This window comes from Notamacropus eugenii, chromosome 5 (genome assembly GCF_028372415.1).
Source record: "Notamacropus eugenii isolate mMacEug1 chromosome 5, mMacEug1.pri_v2, whole genome shotgun sequence".
NCBI lineage: Eukaryota > Metazoa > Chordata > Mammalia > Diprotodontia > Macropodidae > Notamacropus > Notamacropus eugenii.
This window is the reverse complement of record NC_092876.1, coordinates 101,043,241-101,061,605: the sequence shown is the minus strand read 5'-3', so window position 1 is coordinate 101,061,605 and position 18,365 is coordinate 101,043,241. Positions and strand designations below refer to the sequence as shown.

General features: G+C 37.0%; 1 protein-coding gene across 1 annotated transcript in view; it reads right to left on the bottom strand.

The window, feature by feature from the left end:
- The window catches only part of FREM2 (FRAS1 related extracellular matrix 2), a 240,500-nt gene that overhangs the window by 31,311 nt on the left and 190,824 nt on the right, over nt 1-18,365 (bottom strand). Inside the window, exons 14-16 of the mRNA XM_072610422.1 lie at nt 16,480-16,783; nt 14,442-14,573; nt 11,797-12,128 (exon numbers count right to left, since the gene is read on the bottom strand). Of these exons, the coding sequence (XP_072466523.1) occupies nt 11,797-12,128; nt 14,442-14,573; nt 16,480-16,783 (768 nt within the window). The remainder of the gene's footprint in view (nt 1-11,796; nt 12,129-14,441; nt 14,574-16,479; nt 16,784-18,365) is intronic.

Below are 18,365 nucleotides of genomic sequence, written 5' to 3'. Positions count from 1 at the left end.
GGCTGACATTGGCAAAGGAGGGAAAAATCTTGTAACTGGGGACTATTGTTGTTCAGTAGCATCCAACTCTTGTGACCCCATGGATTATTTTTTCCATGGGGGTTTTTTGCCAAAGATACTGGAGCAGTTTGCCATTTCCTTCTTTAGTGGATCATCTTTTTTTCCCCAGAGTATTAGTCATCTACAAATTTATCCAAGTTGTAAATTTGGCTATATATGAAGGAACATATTTCACTTAACCTTAAAGTTATTTTGTTTTGTTGTATTTCATTTAATCTAGTTTCATTTTACTTTAGGCATAATTTTTTTTTCTAAAAAGGGTCTAAAAATAAGTTAAAGATACTGTAACATGGGATAGTTAAGAATATTAAGAAAACATGTCACATAGCTTACAGATGATAAATTAGTCAGATTAAGCAGCTAAGTCAAATTATTCATTTACTTTTGAAGTCTTTGTACTGAGTCCTAGGGATCTGGAGACCTCATAAGTTAAACACCAAGTTTATTGTTTAGAACTGTATCTATATTAGGAGTTATGATCCTGTAACCTATTCATGCCCACTGAAAAATGTTATCAGTTGCCTGTTCACCTAACAAGGTATTAAAGTTAAGATTTGTCCTAGCAAGGCAGATGACCAAATCACTTGAAGGCAAAATGAACAGCAGGCTTATTTTTCTTTACGAAAATGAAAATAACCCAAATCAGCCTTGAAATGTCAATGTTTAATCTTACTTTTTGTACTTGTTCCTATATTGTTACTTAATAATAAGACATTTGGGGAACTTTCCCTAAACTGACTTCATTTGTTATTTTGAAAAACTGTTTTTTGAAAAAGTTTCCAAAGTATCAATATCTTAAGAAAAACAACTTTTGTGTACTTGGGATGTAAACTCAGTTTAATAGTGTGATGGCAGTTTTATTAAGATTTTAAGACCGTATGACTTACTCATTGGATTAATTCAACATAATCACTAAATTCAAATCAACTGAAATTAGCTAGGATAAAACAGAGGAAAGCTGGAGTCAATGCTTACAGCTGCTTGATGACTTGGAGATGGTAGTTCTAGAGGATATTTTATATGGTTCTTCTGGCTGTGCAACATCTGTGTTATAAATTGTTATTGTTCAGACATTTTAGTTGTGTCCAACTCTTTGTGACCCCATTTGAGGTTTTCTTGGCAAAGATACTGGAGTGATTTGCCATTTCCTTCTCCTGCTCATTTTACAGATGAGGAAACTGAGGCAAGCATGGGTAAGTGACTTGCCCAGGGTCACATAGCTAGTAAGTGTCTGAGGCTACTTTTGAACCCAGGTCTTCCTGACTCCAGGTCGAGTGCTCTATTTACTATGCCACTTAGCTGCCTCATGTTATAAATTAGATGGTCAGAATTTTTGTAGGTGAATGTAGAGATATCCTTTTCTGACCACAGCCAGATGTGATCTCTTTCCTGAATGTTGAAGAGAAGTTACACAACTTCATTTGGTTATGAGATTCAAGCTATTTACTGTAATTCACAAAAAAATTGCTCAAGAAGCTCTCTGTCTTAACTTGAAGTGGTTAGTAAAATTAATTTGAATAATTTTCTTGAGCTGTGGGACCAACTCAAGTAAAGAATTATGTGAGGGAAAGTAATTTCCACTAAGTGCTTGGCAGGAAATGAATGGAAGTTGTGAATACCATATTTGTCTACATGAAGTATGCAGATGCAAGATGGGGATGCAGACTTTATTGCCTGTAAGAGCAGAAAAATTAGCCCATGGGTTCCTTTGTAAGTATATAAAGAAAGGATATGTAAGTAGACAGATGTACATTTATCTATTGACAAATAATCTAAATTCTATAGAAAGTTCAAAGCTGGGCAAATTTTTAGCATAGTCTAGTAGAGAGAGCACTGGATTTGCAGTTGGAGGACCTGGGTTTGAGTCCTAGAATTTCTCCTTAATATTTGTGTGATCTTGAGTTCCTTTGTGGGCAGCTAAGTGGCACAGTACATAGAATGATGACCTAGAATTAGGAAGACTCATCTTTGTGAATTCAAATCTGGACTTGGATACTGGCTTTGTGATCCTGGGCAAGTCACTGAAACAAGATTAGCCTCAGTTCCCCTCATCTGTAAAATGAGCTGGAGAAGGAAATGGCATATTACTCTAGTATCTTTGCTGAGAAAACCCCAAATAGAATTACAAAGAGTTGGACGTGACTGAAAATGACTGAGCAACAATGGGTTCTTTTATATCTCTGGATCTCAATTTCTTATCATTTAATTTCCTTCAAAACTCAGCTCAAACACCATTTCCTACATTAGGACTTCCCTAACCCATCCAGCTGCTATTGCCCTCCCCACTCCTAACTTGCCTCTTCCTTATTTTGTGGGTTCTTATATATTGTCTCCTTTGATAGAATGCAAACTCCTCCAGGTATTATTTATTTATCCCCATACTGATATTAGTGCATTTTGCTTTCATGATTTCTGCTTCCTGTACATTAAAAGGGCATAGGTAAAAATGGTACATAAATGTTCTCTCTTTTTTGCTGGGGCCTGAATTTGATTCAGGAAAAGGAGAAACTATGGAAGGGCTGGATTAATGCCATTTGCAGAGTGTGACAGAAAAAAAGAGTCCTGATGATGAGGTCAGAGTACCTAGGTTTATATTCTCATGTTTGATCTTCATTAACTATGTGATTTTAGGCAAGTCACAACTTCTCTAGACTTCAGTTTCTCCAGCTATAAAACAAGGGGTTTGGATTCAGGAGACTTTGAGGCCATTCCAGCTGTAGATCGATAATTCTCTTTTAAAGAGTGCTATACGTCAGAAGGAATATAATAAAAGGAGCACAAGAGAGAAAGGAGGTAGCTGCCTTTGAGAGTTTAAGAATGTATCATGGGTAAAAATCATGGAATTTCATGAGGATGCATTTTAGTTTTATTTTTGGCAAGATATTGAAATTTTTATGTGGTATGCAAAATTTTACTCTCCACATATAATGCTGATAGATGAGGTTACAGTTAAATTATTAAATTTGTTTTCTGCTATGTACAAAAAGTGCATCTTTTGAGAAGCATTTCATTCCCCATTCTGGTGGTCTATAACTTGTTTACTATTTTTGTGGTTGCCAGTATATTTCTCAAAGCGTATTTTTTTGCAGTTTCATCATCTGTCATTCATAGTGTTGTGTACCAGAAATCTCCTGGGGATGTTGAACTCAAGAAAAGACTGCATTTGCCAACTTTCACCCCATGGGGTAGGACTGTTGGCGAGGAAAAACAATGTTGACAACCAGAGAGATAATCAGTGTTGGTCGTGTGAATAACACACACACACACACACACACACACACACACACTCAGAATTAAACAGAGCAAAAGAGAATAAAAATATAGAGTTAGTATTTGACTGAAACAATATCTCTCTACCTGGAATAAGTCATCTCTGCATTTTATAAAAGCATTGTTTAGAAAATTACTGTGTTGGACGGTAAGATTACCATTCAAATGGACATTGACAAGTTAGAAAAATGGATAGACATCAATGAGATGAAGCTTAAGCAGTAAAAATGCAATGTGATTCACTAACAAAGGGATCTTAGTTGTCCTCTGGTCCTACCAATTCAATTTACACATGAGTAAACTGAGGCCAGTAACAATTAAATAATTTGCCTAAGGTCACATGCTGAATTTTCTAATTCTAAAAACAAAAGCTTATCCTATAAATAAAATGTTAGGAATCCCTGCTATATTCAAATATGGCAGGAAAATCCATTGTAACAACATTTCACAATAATAACAGATCACATGAGAGCTGGATGGGACCTTAGAGGTCATCAGATTCAGCCCTCTCACTTTGCACATGAGGAAACTGAGGCCCACAGAGAGTAATCAGTCATTTGATAAGCATTGATTAAACTCTTACTAATAAAACAGGTGCTGTGCTAAGTGCTAGGGAATTAAGAAAAAAAATAGCAAAACTGTACCTTCCCTCAAGGAGATCATGTTGTAATCATGGAGATAACATGCAAATAGCTATGTCTATAAAAGATAAGTACAGTGTGAGCACAGAGTAATCTCAGAGAGAAGGCACGAATACTGAGAAAGGGAACTGGAAAGGCCTCCTGTAGAAGGTAAGAACTGAGCTGAGTTTTAAGAAAAGCCAACGTGAAAAGGTAGAGAATTCCAGGTATGGGAGACAGTGAGTGAAAAGGCACAGAATCTTCAGATAGTGTTAATAATAACAATAACACTACCAGTAGTAAATAATTAACATTTATATAGCACTTACCATGTGCCAGATACTGTATTAAATGCTTTACACTTATTATATCACTTGACACTCACAAGAACTCTGGGAAGTAGATGTTTTTATTTTCCCCTTTACAGATGAGGAAACTGAGGCAAACAGAGGTTATGTGACTTGCCCAGGGTCATACAGCTAGTAAGTGCCTGAGGCCGGATTTGCAATCAGGTCTTCCTACCTCTAGTCAGTGCCCTATCCACTGAGCCACCTATCTGTCCTCAAATATCAAGTGATTTGAACAGCAAGAAATCAATGTTTCAGGATCAGAGTCCAAAGAGGGAAATTTAAGAGTAAGAAGACTGGAAAGGTAGGAGGGGGCTAGTTTATGAAGGGCTTCGACTGATTTTATATTTGATCCTACAGGCAGTAGGGAGCCCCTGCAGCTTATTGAGTGTGTGGAGGAGGTGACATGGTCAGATTTTCACTTTCGAAAGATGACTTTGGCAGTTGAGTTGAAGACAGATTGGAGAGGGGAGAGGTTTGTGACAGAGGCAGATTCACCTGCAGCCTATTGCAGTAGCAATATCATGGTGATTAGGGCTTACAGTAGGGTGTTGGCACAGTAAGTGGAGAGAAATGGGTACATATGAGAGATGTTATGAAGGTAGAAATGGTAAGATCTGGCAAGTGAAAAGTGAAGGAAAAATCTATAACTTAAGTCTAGGTGATTAGGATGTATTAGTACCCATGGAAATAAAAGGAAAGATGGGAAGAGGGGAGAGATTTTTTTTTTAGGGAGAAGATAGTGAGTTCTGTGTTGGACATGCTGAGTTTGAGATGACAGCGAAATGTCCAGTTCAAGCTATCTAAGAGGTACTTGGTAATGTGAAATTGGACCCTAGGGGAAAGTCTAGGTCTGTATATATAAATCTAAGATTTGTCTGTATAGATATAATAGTTGAACCCCTGGGATGTGGTGATATTATCAAGTGAGAGAGCATAGAAGGAGGGGAGAAGTGGTCAGGACAGAACTTTGGTGGATACTCATGGTTAATGGGAATTATCTAGATGAAGATCCAGCAAAAGAAAATGAGAAGTGGTTAGACAGGTAAAGGGGGAACCAAGAGAAAGAAAGATCATGAACCTTGGGAGCAGAGAGTATCTAGGAGAAGAAATTGAACAACAATATAAGAAGTTTCAAAGAGGTCAAGAAGGATGAGTATTGAGAAAAGGTCACTGTGTTTGATAATTATGAGATCAATAGTAACTTCAGAGAGAGCAGTTCTTGTTGACTGATGAAGATGGAAGCCAGATTGAGACAATGTGGAAGAGATTCAAAGGAGAGGAAGTAGAGGTTTCAGTTGCAGGTGGCCTTCTCAAGGAATTTAGCTACAAGGGGAAGCATGAGGGCTAGTGGAGATTGCTAGATAAAATAAAGGTCTTTTAATTATGGGGAAAACATGGGCACATTTATAGGAAGCAGGAAAAGGTTCAGTAGATAGGGAGATATTAAAAATTAGTGAGAGGGTGAGGTGATAAAGGAGGCAATGCGCCAGAGAAGACAGGATGGAATGGTGTCAGGTGTACATGAAGAAAGTTGACAAAAATGAAAGAGAAAATAGTGATGGAAAATATTGGAGTGGTATGAGGTAAAAAAGGGTAAAGTGGGACCTGTAGGCAATGGCCTCCACTTTTATTCATTCATTCATTCGTTTGTTCATTTATTCATTCATTCTTTTATCTATGTATTTATTTATTTATTCATCCATTTATTTATTTATCTGTTTGTTCGTTTATTTATCTATTTTAAGTGAAGGATGAAACAATTTCTTCAGTTGAGAGATTAGGTGAAGGGGTGCTATGGAAAATTTGAGAAGGAATTGAAAAGTTTGAAATAACTGTGATGAGAGACTCAATTGATTATGGAGGTGGATAAGAACTGCCTTGATGAAATGAGAGCCAAGTTGAGATTATATAACATACATTTGTGTCAGATACAGTCAATATAGTTTCATAACTTTATCTACATCTATTCAGCAGCATGTAATTAGAAGCAAAAGTGGTGGATTATAGGAATCACCCAAGGCTGGGGTTTCACAAGTCATGATTGATGATAGAACAAGGGTTACACATTGGCAGCAATGGGATGTGAACCTATATCCCCTGACTCCAAATTTAGCATCCTTTTCACTGTACTGTGGGTACAATGAAATTCTAGTTATCTTTTACATAGTATTTTACATTTTATAAAGTGTTTCACATAGCTTTTCTTTTATGATCCTCACAATAGTCCTATGAGATACATTATCTCCATTTTATGGTTGAGGGGACTGAAACTCAACTAGATTAAGTGGCTTGTCCAGTCACATAGCTCACATGCATCAAAGGCAGAATTCAAGACCCAGGTTTGATCTGTGTCAAAATCCAACTGTTTATCAAGTAAGATCACAAATGGAACATGATACTGGGTAAACTGGTCTATAAAATAACCCCCCTTAAAATCACTGGCCAAAATTTTCTTGGACTATATGCCAATTTGGGGGTTCTCTGAATCTTTGAGAGGGACGAAGGATAGGGACTTAGCCTGTGATTTTGTTAATATAAGAAATTCTCAGGGGAGGAAACCCGTCTACTAAGACCAGTTAACAGCTTTTGTGCAATTTAGGCTCTTAAAGAGTAGCCTAGAGCAAAGGTGCCAAACTCTAAAAAGGGAAATTGATGACCATTGCCTTTCTATTTCCAATGCCTAACATGGTTCTTGAATTATCCTTGTTAAATGTTTTTTGAATCAGGGAGCTCCAATGCTTCCAAGCAGAGGACTGGCAACACATGGGGAACTGAAGAAAACAGGTTAAATGACTTGGCTAGAGTCATACAACTAGTAAATGTCTGAGCACACATTTGAACTCAGGAGGTCCTGACTCCAGGCACTGCACCCTATCTCCTGTTGTCACCTAGCTGCCCTGGAACAGAAGAAGCATTCTTGTTAGCTGCTCTTTCACTATATCCCAACCATTAATCCTAGCACAACATGATAAACATTACCAACTACTGGACAATATCATAGTTAGGTAACTAAGAGAAATTTACTGACTACAAGTGGTGTAAAACACAGAATTACCCCAAAGACTTTCCTAAATCCAAGGTACACACTTTGCAAATCTTGCCTCAAAATAAGACCTGAGACCTCCTTAAATCCTAAAATTCTTCTGGAGGCAGGAAAAGGGAACAAGAACATAAATAATCTTAAGAAATGAAATGTTCTTCAATAGGTGAAGGATAGGGGCTGGATCTGGGTTTTAATTGGCACAAGAAACTCCCAGAAGAGAAAAGCCCTTTGACCAATGGTCTGGCAGCTAGATCTGAATTCTAACCCTTTATCTGCAACTTTTTAAGATTTCAAAGAGCACAGAGAGGGTGCAGGGGCATAGCCAGTAGGTGTCAAAGGTTAGATTTGGACTCTGCTATTTCAAGGTCAACTTTCTATAAGCACCTGTTGCTTCATATAGTACTTCAGTAAATTCGTAAAATACTTTCTTCAGTAAAACATTATTTTGAAAGTTTCTTAGTTCTGAAAACCAAGACACTTAAAACTAGTGTCTTACATATTAGTGAGAAAACATGGCTGATTTAGTTCTTAGAACCAGGAGGCACTTTCTCTGACACATATTTAAAATTTCCCTCTTTGAGGAGATGTGGGATATTCTACAAATTGGGAAACATTGTTAGGGGAAGGCAGCCTTAGATTTCCTCTCTATAAGACAGGATCATGTGTCCAAGAGTTCCTCTGTTCTAGAGCTTCAATATATTAATGTCAGCAAGTCGTTGACCAAGCATTTGTTACGTACTTCCTGTGTACTGGGAAAGTGAAAAACCATTGTTCCTGTCTTTAAAGAGCTCAGATTCTAAAAAAGGAAGAAGTATGTAAAGAACTAAGTAATACAAGATACAAACAGGCTAGATGGAATGCATTTTCCAAGAGGAAGGCACTAGCAATGGGCAGGAGAGACTGGGAAAATCCTTTTGCAGAAGATGAGATTTGAACTCTCTTGAAAAAAACCAGGCAAGCTAAGAAGAGGTGAAAAGGGGGAGCTTGAAAAGACCAAATGCTTTTTCTCTTTGCCCTGAAATAATTAGCAATGGTAACTCAATAAATGGCATTCTATGATAAGAATGCTATAGGATGAGAAAGTATGGAGGGGCTGTATTCTACACTGACGGAAGGAATGTCTGGTCTGGCAGCTAGGAGATCTGCATTCTAGGCTGTTCTAGAGAGTATGACCTCAGGTAAATCACTTAACCACTCTGTGCCTTAATTTCTCAACTGTTAAATTGAGATAATTACTCCTACTTTATCAAGGTTGTGAGGATAAAATGTGATAATTTATGTGATATTTATCGTCTTGTGACTTTGGGCAAGTCACTTAGTATCTCTGGGACTCCTGTCTCCTCATTTGTAAAATGTGAGTATTGTTGTTACCCGTGTGAACTTGGGCATATCATATAACATCTTTGGGACTCAGTTTCCTAATCTATAAAATGAAAGGATTAGACCAGATGACTTCCATAGTCCCTTTAGCTGTAATTAAATGATAGCACTTTGGTCGCTGAAGAACATGACATAATATTTCACATAGTTTATTAATTAATATAATAACAAAAATTAACAATATATTAATATAAATATATAGTAATATCTTCCATCTATTCTGTTTATATCTTCTACATACCTAATTATTTTTATATTGTCACACCATTAGAATGTGAGCTCCTCGAGAACAAGGACAGTTTTTTGCCTTTCTTTATAACCCAAGAGTTTAGCATGGTGCCTAGCGTAGAGTAAGTGCTTAATAAATGCTTCATAATTATAGGGCTAGTGAATGGGAGAATTGGGAGCAAACTAGGTGTCCTGAATCTCAATTTCCTTATAATACTTTGAGTGCCTTTTTGGGGGGATGCTGCTTTATTCATAAAAACACCTTTGTTTTAGGAAACTTTAAGAAATATAATGTTCTCAGCTAAGAAACGCAAAGCCTGTACTAAGCATTACTGAATTAAAGGTTTTAAAAGTTCTTTTATAAAATGTGACAGTTTGTGCCCATGGAGCTAAAATACCTAATTACGACACATAAAGAAAGTCTTGGCTTACCAGCTTGAACCTTTATTTCTACAGATAGATTTAAATGGTTTTGAGTGACAAGTAAGAATTATAGGATTCTTTTGTTTGAGTTTTTACTAGCAGGTACAATTACCAATTTCTTTTGGCGCTAGAGAGGTATGTTTTATACACTGTCTTACTGTCTGGAGAATCCCTAGAAATCGCTGACATCTACCCACATCCACACAGGCTGAACAAAGTCAGTTTCATAGCTTTGAAGCTTAATGAGACTGAAAGTGAGCTATCTATTACTTCGCTTCTTCCACATTTTAACACCCTATAAAAATAGTGCAGCTAAGTCATTTCTTGACATTAGCCAAATTTGTAACACCATGCCTTCTATCTAACACCTCTACAGAAAAGTTTCTTAACCTGGCATCCATGAGCTTGTTTTGTTTTAATCTTTTATTGATAACTATATTTCAACAAAATTGTTTTCCTTGATAATCCTATGTATTTTCTTTCATAGATTTAAGACAGTAGTATGAGAAGGCATCCACATGCTTCACAAGATTGCCAAAGATGTCGATTACAAACAAACGGTTAAGAACTCTTTTACTACAGAATTTGTTCTGATGCTCGCTTTCTTAGGAAAGATCTGTTCTCATGATTTGGCAGGAAATAAAGCCTTACTCCTAGGTCAAATACTTTGAGGGTATGGCAACTCAATGGTGTAAGTACATATCCCTTTTATTGATGCAGACCACTGCTCCTCTCTGCCTTAGAACAAGAGTTCTTGAAGTTTTTTGTGTCTTGGACTCCTTTGCCAGTCTGGTAAAGCCTATGGATCACTTCTCAGATTGAAGGTTTTCAACAGTGGAAGGAATGATAAATTTCACTAACTTCTAATAGTGAACTTAGTGAAAATAAAGATCTATTCTCCCTATCTAAGTTCATGTACCTCCTAAAATCTATCCATAGACCTCAGGTAAACATGGTTTCTACCAGTGTCTGTGGTTGAAAAAATTACTGACAATTCTCACCCAGCAACCATTCTTACTGCTGAACCTCTCCAGACTTAGTTCTGCTGGTTATTGAACAGAATGGATTGGTTAAGATTTACAGGAGATTTTATTTTGCTTATTTAGCCTGTAGGAACCCAAGATCACCGCAGTGAGTAAGATCTTAGCTGATATTCAAAACAAAGAGTCAATAAACTAACAAATTCTTCATGTTTTAAATTCCATATGGTTATCAAAATCAGTGTTAAGCATATTATCATAGAGGTGTCTGATGAGAAAAGAAGACAGTGAGATAATCAGCATAATATGGTGAGAATAATGAATAGCCAAAGCATCAAACTCCACTGGTATTTATGAGTTGTCAGTAGAATTAGATTCTAGAGGAAAATCCTGTACATATTGGGTCAATTCCCTATGGAGATCTTAAGGATGGACATGGAAAAAAAACACATAAGATAAGAAGGCAGGAGGAAACTGTAATCTACATCACTGGAGGAAGAAGCCATATTGTTAGGCTCATGATTCCATTTTAGTATTGTTGTATTAAAATAGCAAAGTGTCTAAGTATGGTGATTACCCATTTTTTAAAGCCAGTGCTTTCTAGTTTTGTTCCCTACCCATTTGTAATTTGAAGTGTGTGTGTGGGGGTGGGAGGGTGGCGATGGGGGGGATACACATAGACATTTAGCAAGAACACATTAACAAAAAAGAGGCAGAAGAAAGGGGAGAGAAAGGAATCAAAAGGACAGAAAGTATAAAGTAAAAATTATAAAGGAGAAAATGAGGACAAAAAATAGGAAGAAAAAGTGAAGAGAGGAGAGATAGCACTTAGATTGGTCACTGGTGTTTTTGTTTTCCACCTCATATTTGTTTCATTATGATGTGTCATATCCGATATCTGGGCACATGCATGTAAATCAAAAAATGCATGTGACAGAAATCAGGGCTGAAATTTCTAAGGACTTTTGTAAAGGAAACAAAGTATGTTAGGAAAGGCTAGTGTCTAATAATAATGATGTACTATCCTTCATATACAAAACTAACGCTATTGATTCACTGTCAATAGGAAATATATTTTGTCTTTTCTTCCAGTATTAATGATAGATTTTCACTGAGTCATTGATACCTAATAATCTATTTCTCTTGTGGCTAATGGCACAAATACAAATATACACACACCTATATATGCATAGATATATTTATATGTATTCATATGTTTTATATATCTATATCTTTATATACTAAGATGGTCAGTTTGAGTTGAGATTTATTCTGCTTCCAGAGCAGAAAGCAAAACTCCTCTACATAGAGATATACATACATACATACATATGTGTGTGTGTATGTGTGTGTATATATATATATATATACACACACATACACACACACATATCATGACCTTGGTCATTAGGGACAAAAGAACATATGTTACAAACTCTTACCTGCCCATCAGTCCCAATGGTGCCTCCACAGTCTGTAAGGAGCTCAGACATATCATAGTAGCTGACAAATTCCCATAAACAGGCTTCCAGATTCAGGTTGCGGTAGAACCGCAAGGTACCAGAACCCCTGATGGCATCACTGTATTGGTAAGGATATGTCTCTCCAATCACTTCTGAGTTTCTGGTAGCATCAGTCAAGAAACCATGATGAGTCCTTACTTCAGTGTAATCCAGAAGGTTGGAGCATTTGTGGTTCCCAACTCTTGTGCCATCAGGACTGAGGGTCAGTTCAAAGTTGGACAGCTCTCTAGTGGAGATCACGGGGAGCATGCCTACAATTTATTATTATCACTGTTATTGGTCATGTCTGGTGGTTACCTTCAAAGTTGTTTAGGTGATAGATCTTACAAAATGGTTTGCATAGACTATATAATATATAGATAGCACTTTAAGGAGTATAACATCACAGATTTTGAGATGGAAAGGCCCTTTGAGATTATCCTAGTCCAGGGGTGGAGAATCTGTGGCCTCGATGCCACATGTGGCCCTCTAGGTCCTCAAGTGAAGCCCTATGATTTAGTCAAGGACCTAGAGGGCTACATGTGGCCTTGAGGCCGCAGGTTCCCCACCCCTGATCTAGTCATAGGTCAAAGACTGAGAACTAGAAGTTCTAGTCTTACTAGAGGTTACTAAAAGTAAACTTGGAGTCCATCAATTCCTGCCCTATCATTCGAAAGATGAGGGAACTGACATAATAGAGTCACACAAGTAGTAAATAAGTGAGGTAGGATTTGAACCTAGGCATTCCTGCCTTCTAATCCATGCCTATCTACTATGCCGCATGGTCTCTCATTCTATAGATGAATAAACTGAAGCTGAAGGAAGTGAAGTGACTTAGCTAAAGCCATATAGGCAGGAAGTAGTGGATCCAGAATTAGAATCCTGGATCCTTGATTCCAAATTTAACACTCTTTCCACTTTACCAGACTATGTTTTAATGTTTACTAAATGCTCCATGAGGAAGTATCTTTTTATCCATATTTTTACAGATGAAACTAAAGCTAGGAGGAACAAAGGAACTTATTCAAGGTCCTATAACTACTTAGAGTCAGAACTGTGACTTACAACCTTGGTCTCTAGATTCCAAGTCTGGGGTTTTCTCTATTAGATCAAATTGCTTTCTGAGGTTCATCTCTGTGCCCCTCCTGTATCCAGTTGATACCTTTATAGGTTGAGAGCTTGTAATGTTAATGGAATAGGAAGATCTTTCCCATCCATTAGTGGGACTATGTGACCTGCTTTGAGCTCTGGCCCAGCTCACAACTATGATACAACCTGAGTCACAAGGAGCCCGTTGTGGGAGGGGCTTGCCCAACAGAATTTTAACTGAAATAGAGAGAGAGAAGCATTCTGCCTAGGGGAACTTGTTTGTGGGGAGGCCTGACAGAAAGAATGCTTAAGATGTTGGCTCTCTGGATTGGTGATGAGTGCCCTGCTAAATCTTGTCTCCTGGTGTCCTAATAGTGATGTTCTAAATAAATATTTTAGTTTTGCCTTTGAGAAAGAGAGTTTATTATGTTTTGTAAATCTACCCTGGAAATACGTATATATATTCATAGCAGCTGCTATGGGTATTGCATTGGCCTTACAGAGCTAGATCATGGAATCATTCTGCTACTGGGTAAAGAGAGGCAACAAGGAGTCTTACATATCATCTCTGCTTCCCCAGAAATCCTCATAATCTTGTGGTAGGATGCAACCCATATTCACCCTAAGTGAGGCAGGCAGATTTTGCTCTCATTATTCCTGACCCTTTTGGCTGCATCTTATATGTGTGTATCTCTCTGTCTCTCAACATATACACACACATACACATACATATATAAAGAGACAAGGTACTGTATCGTAAAATGAAACTTAAAAATTTTTAAATTAAAGCAGGGGTATTTACAACAATAGGTAAAATAATCGATTGGACTCAAGATTTGGGAGTACCTTCTGTACTTAGGGTAATATATTCAAATTTCCTAACATGTCTCAGTGGCAGGTTCAGTTCTAATCCACAAACATAAGAGAATAACAAAATATGATTAGCAAAATTAATGAAATAATTTTAGACTGCTATTTCCATCTTTCATTCAGGGTTCCAATTGAGAAAGTGTTTTTATTATTATAAATATTTAGAGACACACACACAAAGCTCCACCACTTGTTTAAAGGGAGTGCTCAGATAGCTACATCAAATACTAAAGTGAATGATTAAACTGAATGATTAACACCATGGACCTGTTGGCTAAATCTTTGGCAAGGCTGCTGAGTACTGCAAGAGCCAACTGTCTGTGTTCCTATTTCATAAAGGTGGGAATTCAAATATTTGTCTGTGGCTTCATTGAACAAAGCAGCCTGTTTGCTGATTTTCAAAGGTAGAGGGAGGAAAAGAAATTTCAAAGGTACAGAGAAGAAAATGCTGTTGTAGAAAAAAAAAGCAACAAAAACAACTCGGCAGAACAACCGTCTTGGGACATGCTAGTTAAAGGTCTCCAAAGACTTGAGTTTGTAAATTATGAGTTGGGTTATTTGGGATAGTAAGCAAAAATGCTAATTACAAAAATATTTTCATAATTTGGCTAAATTGCTTTACCTACCATCAATGTGTGGCATTGTGACAGTGAGCTTGATGAGATTTGTGTAGTCTGCATCTTCAGAGCCCGTATAACGCAATTTGGCTGAGAAAGGTTCTGCGCCGACCACACCTGGCACCCGGGGTTGGCAAAGACCTTTGTGAAAAGTATAAATAATGTTCTTATATGTGTCGTTGAGAGAAAGAATAACTTACTGCGGAGCTCACATTTTTTTTAATGATAGTTTCTCTTAAAATCAGTTTAAGAAAAAACATGGAATGACAGGTTACATCATCAGGGCATGCCATCAAGAAATAAAAGAGAGAATCCAATAAACAGTTCTGGGAAAATCGTACCTATATTATGTGCTCTACTAAAGGCACCAGAGGATGTTTTTTGGAAGGGAATTAGGGGGCTATTACCTTTGGACATTTGAGCTAATTTAATACTGTGACTGAGGTCGTGAAGCCTTCCTAATGGCAACAGAACCTGGGGGATTAGTAGGTAGAGGGTTGTAGCAACACTCAAACAGCAGTTTAAATCAGCAGTATCTGATTCAAAGAATATGAATTCTATCTCAGACACTTGTTAGTATTGTAACAGTGCAAGTCATGATTCCTTATATGGAAATGACGGGAGTTAGACTTTGTGTTCTCTAAAATTCTTTTCAGCTGTTTATGAAGTTCAGCTAGGAAGGCTATCTACACAAAAAGGAAAGGACATGAATAAGAAAAAAGTCACATGGGTTGATCATGCTGAATTAGCATTTTCATCTTTAAGACACTTTGTCATTTGTGTGAATATAAAGGGGTTCAAAGTAAATACTTTGTGGTTCATGAATTAAACTCATTATACTTAATAAAAAGTAGACATAAAGTAGTTTTTTTTTTTCCCCTTCATATTGAGTCATATTTTAAAAAAGTAAAAGTGACTCAGGGCACAATTAAAACGAACAAAGCACCACTAATTCTGACATAATTTTCGTATAATAATAATGCCAATAGCTAGCATTTATTTGGCACATTAAGGTTTGGAAAGCACTTTATGTTATATGTTCTTATTATTCCCGTTTTACAGGGGAGGAAACTGAGGCTGAAAGAAGTCATGTGACTTGCCTCCAATCTTACAGCTAAGTGTCTGAGGAAGGATTTGAACTCAGACCTAATCTTTAATTCCAACATTCTATCTACTGTACCATCTATCTGCTTCTCTGCCTTTATTCAACATAAGCTTGCATAGTATGATTTCCTTTCAACAGAAAGGATCAAACTCTTGGGTTATGAGAAGGTACTACTAAATTTCTTATCCATTTCTGTTCAGGTAGAATAAAGAACAGTACACAGGCAGTTCACTATTACAGTGGAAGGAGAAGGGAGAAGCAACTAAAAGAGTCCATTTCATTCCCAGATCACTTTGTATAATGGCAGTGTTTAATATTCTTGCCAAAGCAATTGCCTGATCTCTTAAGAGACTAAAAACCATAGATATTAATCAAAGGGACAGAGACTGGACCTGTGATTTCATTCTTACAGGGAACTCCCTTCACTGATGAGAGTCATCACTTCCTCCATAACTTATAGCCTTAGTGTTTCCTATAACATGGAGAGGTTAAGTGAATTTTCCAGGGTCACACAGTTAGTAATTGTCAGAGGTGGGATTTGAACCCAGGTTTTCCTGGCTCCAAAGCAAACTATCATGTTGCCTTTTTTAAGGAAAGAGGCACATTTGCCTGAAAAAACATTATCACTAAATAAAAGATACTGGACATACGACTGCAATATACTTCATTTTATGTAGTTAATGTGTTCCTGAAAATGTGCACATGAACTGAATTTGTATAAATTCAACCGTAATTAAATGCATTTGGGGGATCATGATCTTTAGAATGAACAAAATGTTTTTCCTTACTACAAAAAGCATGTGTTTGTAGGGTGATTCTGACTGATCCTTGCTTGAGAGAAATGATTTCTAGAGATGAGAAATTTCCAGTACTGTTCTTTATATAGATACTATGTAAATTTGCCTACAGCTTCAATTTTAAATGAATAGGGGCAGAAATTACCTTCCTCTTTGTTTACTGTGACAATTGGGCTCATTAGCTCCAGCCCTTCATTTCCATCGGTGTTCACAGCTCGAGCTGCACACTGTACCCTGGAACCAGCTTGAAAGTAAATGGAGTCCAAAGTGATCATCTTAGAGGAGGTAAAAAAGGTGTCAAAATCCACTTCTTTCATAGGGCTAGTCACACCATCAGGACCTGTGGGTGCACTAACAAGCCATCGGTATCTAGTCAAAGTGTCGTTGATACTCTCACTCGTGCATATAGAACCTGTCTTCTCATAGTCAGAATATTTGGGGTTGCACGCCTACAGAAAACAGACATAACATTACTGTAGCAATCACATATGATTAGGTGGAAATTGTTCTTCTCAAGTTCTTTTTCTATGCACTTTCTCAGTGATTTTATGATCCTTGATGATTACTGTCTAGCCCTGTCTTTTCTCCTTAGCCCTAGTCCTACATTGCCAGACTTCTAATGAGTATCTTGAATGGGAATGCCACACTATCATCAGACAGTTTAAACTCATTCTCTCCCTTCACATATCAATTTTTCTTCTTCACTTTCCCATGTTTCTTGATGGCACCAATATTTCCCACTTACCTGATCTTTGAATTTTAGAGTTACTCTTGATTCTTTAGTTCACTAAGTTTTCCCCAATCAGGAGTCCATTCTTCTGTTTTGATATGTCTTTCCATTGCTATTACTTTATTATAGACACATAGTTCATACATAGGATAATGGGCACCTAATTGATATTTGTGAATTCTGTCCTCTTTTCATTCAATACTGCACACTGTTGCCAGAGTAATACTCCTACAGCACCAACCCTCACTGTAAACCAAATTCACACTGAAGTCCTCCATCATGCATTCCCAAGCTACTTTTGTAGATTTATTAATTCATTCAATAAATATAATGAGCTCATTTTCTTAGACCTTACTTCTGGTACTGGAGAAAGACTTATCCATGAATATCATGGAAATTGTAGGAATTAGCTTATATCAATCCTTTAAATGAGTTTTTTATTACAGTGGATGCAGAGTCAGGATCCAAAAAGATCTTGCTAGGATAGAACATTGGGATGACTCCAATAAGATGAGATTTGGTAGAGATTTATGTAAAGTCTTATATTTGGGCACAAAAAAATCAGCTTGATTTATATAATGGGGAAGGCATGGAAAGATATCAGTTGTTCTGCAAAAGGATCTATGGTTGTACTATACTTTAAACTCAGTATGAGTCAGCAGTATAACGTTGCAGTTCAAAAAGCTAATGCAATTGTGGTTATATGAGGAAGGGCATAGTTTCCAGGAATAGGGAAGCGATAATCCCATTGTACTCTGACCTTGTCAGAACTCATCTGGACTATTGTGTTCCATTTTGGGCACAATGATTTAGTGAGGACATAAAACTGGAGAGTGTCCATATTTGATAAATGAGATAAACATAGTCCCTTACACATTGCACACATAATACAAATGCACTAGTTCTTCCATTTGATATTTTTTGCCATTTTCTGTACATGATTTGTTCTTTGATCCATCTATATCTTTGATTGTATACGTTGGCTTAGAATTACTCCACTCTCCATCCCATCCCTCTCAATCCAATAATCCTAGCAGTTCTTCAAGTCCATATTCAAAGTCTATCTCTTCCATGAAACATTCTGTGGATATATAAAATGGTGCCTATCTCCATTTCCTATGAGTTCAATCCAAAGTAACCATCATTTGTTAAATGACTATTATGTATAAAAACTTATTACTCATTGGAAAGATATAAAAAAAGTCATAGAATGTTGTCCACTAATACCTATTGTTTTTAAACCCTTATATTGTTCTTATTACATAGGTAGGTCATTGTAGTTGTCTGTGCATGTTTTAAAA